Below are 4097 nucleotides of genomic sequence, written 5' to 3'. Positions count from 1 at the left end.
TAATAGAATCTGTCCGGTCTTTTTAATGTCCTAAATAAAAATTTAGAACTTTAATTAGTTAATCAGGCCTAAAAGTTTAATAATATAAATATTTTGATATTTTTTATTTTTACCAATACTTATAATTTTATAATTTATGTACTAGTAATTTTAAAAATTAAAAATTAAATTAAAAATTAAATTAAAAATTAAAATAGAAAAATGGGTAGGGGATGGGGATTCCACCTCATCCTCGTCCCCTCCCTGAATAAGAAATTGGGTTAAAAAATTTTTTTGTCCCTTTCCCAAATAAGAAATTGGGTATAAAATTATCCTCATACCCTTCCCGAATGAAAAAAATCTCTGAAAATACCCGTCAGCGTAGAGATTTTTGCCAACTCTAAAACTGTCCCTATCAAAAAAATTAAAAAATTAAAAAATTTAAAAATTTTAAAAAATAAAAATAAAAAATTTGGTCCAATCAATCCCAACGAATAAATAAATACATAAATATGGATAGGAGGATAAAGAAGTGAAAAGGCCGAAAAGAAAGAAGGGCGAGAATCGAGATGGCGTCCGCATATGATGTACAAGCACGTGCCATCGTCATCATCAATGGAGCTCCGGAGTTCTCCTCTTCTCTTCGTTACCCTTGTTCTTCTGCTACTTTCTTGAAGTAAGTTCACGCTTACCCACTTCTTCATTTCCTCTTATTCCTTCCTTTATTTGGTTCTTTTTTTATTTATTATTTTCTGTCTTCTCTCTGGTTGCCGGGGGAAAAAAATGGATGGTTATCTATTTAAGGATTCATGTTCATTTGGTTTTAACTGATAAGAATAAATATTTATGAATATTAATTAAACAGATTGTTTTGACCGACTTTTTCTGGGCATTTTCCCAGTTCCTATAGTGAAAGGTTGTTTTTTAATTTTTCAAGAATGTGAATAATGAAGATTATACATGGCTTGATAATGAAATAATTGGTAAATTTTTTGAAGTACTTTGAATACAATGGAAGTATTTGGTCATGTGGTTTTGTGGGATAGTTTTGACCAGAACAATATTACATCCTTGAAGTAATTTCAGTTATTAAATGTAACATGTAGTTTATGTTGTTTCGTAGTGATGCAAGTATGAAATTGCTTGGTCGCCTCATGTCGTGACTACTATGATTGAAGGGGAATTTATCTTTTTACGTTTCTCTTTTCAGGTGGGGATGGAGAAGAGACCTGAATGTAAGCCTGGTTACTCGTAGAACCAAGGGTCAAGCATTTCAAGTCTTGGCTAATCCTAATGTATGAATCAACCCCCAAGCCTTCCACATGTATAATGCCAGATATATTTGGTTTGACTATGGTCAAAGATCTTGTAGGTATGTGATTGATGACCAGTCAGTTGAGTGGCTCATGTTAGTACAATCCCTGTGTCTAGACATTTTTTCAGTTCATTTAGATATAACTGCAAACCATCTATCTGAGGAGCATACCGGTATTAGATAAGGGTGAGCACGCATCTGTTCACTTCAGTTTTTAACAATAATTTGAAACAAACCATAAGGATCAGTCCTGTTTGGCTAGAATTCAAAATCAAAAAGCAAAACGCTTTGGTTATAGAGAAGCTTTCCCTTTTAAACTAAAAGGACCTCTTCCGAGGGGCATATTGTTAGGTGAATTATCCCTTTTCTGCACTTTAATGTCACTTTCTTGCGAGTACTTAAATGATTACTTAGCGACTTAGTTATGAGCCCCCATAATTTTGGGGGACCGCTTAATGTGTTGTAATTCATTGAGTGCTCTTAAACCTTCCTTGTAGATATTGTCTAGAGAGTAGAGAACCTTACATAAGATTTTTTGTGAGTGCTTATTGTTAGCCCTATACCTTCTGAGTTTGAATATTGTATCTCTATTTATTAAGTGGCTCTCGTGTTTCCAGCCGCCAAAATCCTATAAGCCTGTTGACGGCTCAGGGGAATGCTTAACTGAGAGATTATCCTCTTTCTTAGGAAACTATATCCTGATCACTGCTTATGTTGCATCTGTGCGTATATTTTGTGATCACATCCTTCCTTTACTATCTGTTGGAGATTCAACTCGCACTTTTTGGTTAAGATCATTTCACCACCTTGGCACTTAATTTGCTTGCAGCCAATGGGAGGAAATTGATTCCCTGCTTCATGTATTTTTAGCATTGTATGGAAATAAAATTGTCTTTTGTGCTAAATCACAGTCTTATTAATATGAATGTGCACCCGTCTTTTCTTCTTCATACAGATATCTCCTAGGACAAATGATTCAAGCAAAAAAATAATCATGGTTGATCCTTTGGAAGCCAAACGGTTGGCCAACAAACAGATGCAAGAAATTCAAGCAAAAGAGAAATTCAAGGTGGAGGAAATTCACTATCTTATGAAGATAATGAATAATAAATGACTTCTCTTGTCGTATTAAGTATTGATAGCAGTAGTTTATCGTAAATATTTCCTGATGAGTACATTGGAGGGCAATAACCAGCATACCCAAATTTCACTCTTGAATAAAAATTGGGGAGTTGAATGTGGGATATAGTTTAGCTTTGTTTACTGATGGCTTATTTTGCATTTTCAGAGAAGACGGCAAATTGAGGCCATTAACGGAGCATGGGCAATGATTGGTCTCACTGTTGGCCTAGTAATTGAAGGTCAAACGGGGAAGAATATTATAGAGCAGGTGAAGTATTTTCCTTCTTCCATACACAAGCACAAACGAATGAATCTTTTTTCCTTCAGTTGGCTTGAAGGTTGAAGCTAGCCATTGCGCATCGACCACAACCAGTTTGATTAATGGATTCTTTTTTTTCCCTTTCAGCTGGCTGGTTACTGGTCTTCCATTGTCCATTTTTTTGTGCATTAGACATTGTGCAGATGTAATTGTTGAATTCAAGCAGTAGCAGATCCACTCTTTGAATACATGTTTAAATTGTACTTGCAAGACTATCACACTGTATTTTCTTAAGACTGACATACACACTATACCATTTAATTTTAAAGCAACTGAGCTTTATAAACTGCATGGTTCATATGATGCATAACAACATTTTCGGCTACAGTGGCGACTGCTTGTTGGTTAAATCAGCGGCTGACATTTGGAACAGAGGATTTGTTTGATTTAGGTACATTTTCTGGACTAAATTTCGTAAGATTTTGTTTATGTTAATTCTTCAATCAGTAATAACTGAATGCCAGTGCACAAAGGGACGATTTTCTATTTCTGGTGTTTTTATTTTCTATTTTTTAAACTATTATTTCCAATTGTAGGGTCCATGGACCATTAACTTTTAGGCCTTTCACTGCAGCTTTCTAAGTTCAAAGTTCATCTCCCCTGGTATGTATACAATGTGGTGAACCTTCCCACCTACTTAGCTTTTGTTTTTATGCCTAAATAAAATGAATATGGATTTGTTCGTTGCTCGTGTACATTACCGGGTCATGAGGGAAAGGCCGTGTGGAAATTCACGAACCATGTGCTTTTGTATTTATTGATTGAGCCATTCAATTCACTTTTACTGTAGTGCCTGTAAAGAAAGCGCTTCCGAGCAGCAGCATCAACCACTTCTACAAAGACAGCTACTTTAGAAAAACCCTCAAAAGCACTTGTGATTAATTTTCTTCCACACCATTCCTGGAGGGCTTTATGTTTTTCTGGAGACCAGCAATGTACTTTCTGAAAATTATAGTGAAAAGACATAATTTTACAGATTGGAACGAACTGGAATTAGTTGGCGGTCATTCAATAATATTCAACCACCAAGTTAGAAGAATGGACTGTTGCCAAATTAAATTATTAGTAAATGAAGCTAACCGCCAAGGATTTGGTATTTGCCAACCTGAGTTAGTAATGTATTAAATGTTGTTAGGTGAAAAACATCTCAATCTTTTGGTGTGCTTCTTATCTAATAAGCACTTTCCTTTCTCGGAAAAAAAAAGGTTGGTTTAAACTGATAACGAAACCTGCACTAAGATCAATGGAGGCAGAAGAGAGATAAATGGAACAGGTAAACAGGGCGCTTAAAATAACAAACCCATTTCAAAGTGTTCTCCTAATGCTGTTGATGAATACTAAGGTTTGTAACGCACAACTGAT

The 4097-nt window shown here is 35.1% G+C and overlaps 1 protein-coding gene across 4 annotated transcripts; it reads left to right on the top strand.

Moving 5' to 3' along the window:
- Positions 1-506: 506 nt before the first annotated feature.
- Positions 507-3844, top strand: LOC18054629. Of its 4 annotated transcripts, none has more exons than XM_024177649.1 (7): positions 507-655; positions 1190-1274; positions 2250-2363; positions 2583-2684; positions 3064-3126; positions 3272-3338; positions 3526-3844. In XM_024177649.1, the coding sequence occupies exons 1-5, from the start codon at positions 549-551 to the stop codon at positions 3082-3084; spliced, it is 429 nt and encodes a 142-aa protein (XP_024033417.1). In that variant the 5' UTR covers positions 507-548; the 3' UTR covers positions 3085-3126; positions 3272-3338; positions 3526-3844. The 4 variants fall into 4 exon arrangements, 3 of the variants coding, with proteins under 3 accessions (XP_024033417.1, XP_006453469.1, XP_006453471.1); XM_006453406.2 differs by having other exon boundaries at positions 2823-3126; positions 3526-3831; XR_002903928.1 differs by having other exon boundaries at positions 535-655; positions 1190-1351; positions 2823-3126.
- Positions 3845-4097: the final 253 nt, after the last annotated feature.

The sequence above is a fragment of the Citrus clementina genome, unplaced genomic scaffold, assembly GCF_000493195.1.
Source record: "Citrus clementina cultivar Clemenules unplaced genomic scaffold, Citrus_clementina_v1.0 scaffold_1, whole genome shotgun sequence".
In the NCBI taxonomy this organism is placed as follows: domain Eukaryota; kingdom Viridiplantae; phylum Streptophyta; class Magnoliopsida; order Sapindales; family Rutaceae; genus Citrus; species Citrus x clementina.
Note: the sequence above shows the minus strand (reverse complement) of the source record. Positions and strands in the feature narration are given on the sequence as shown.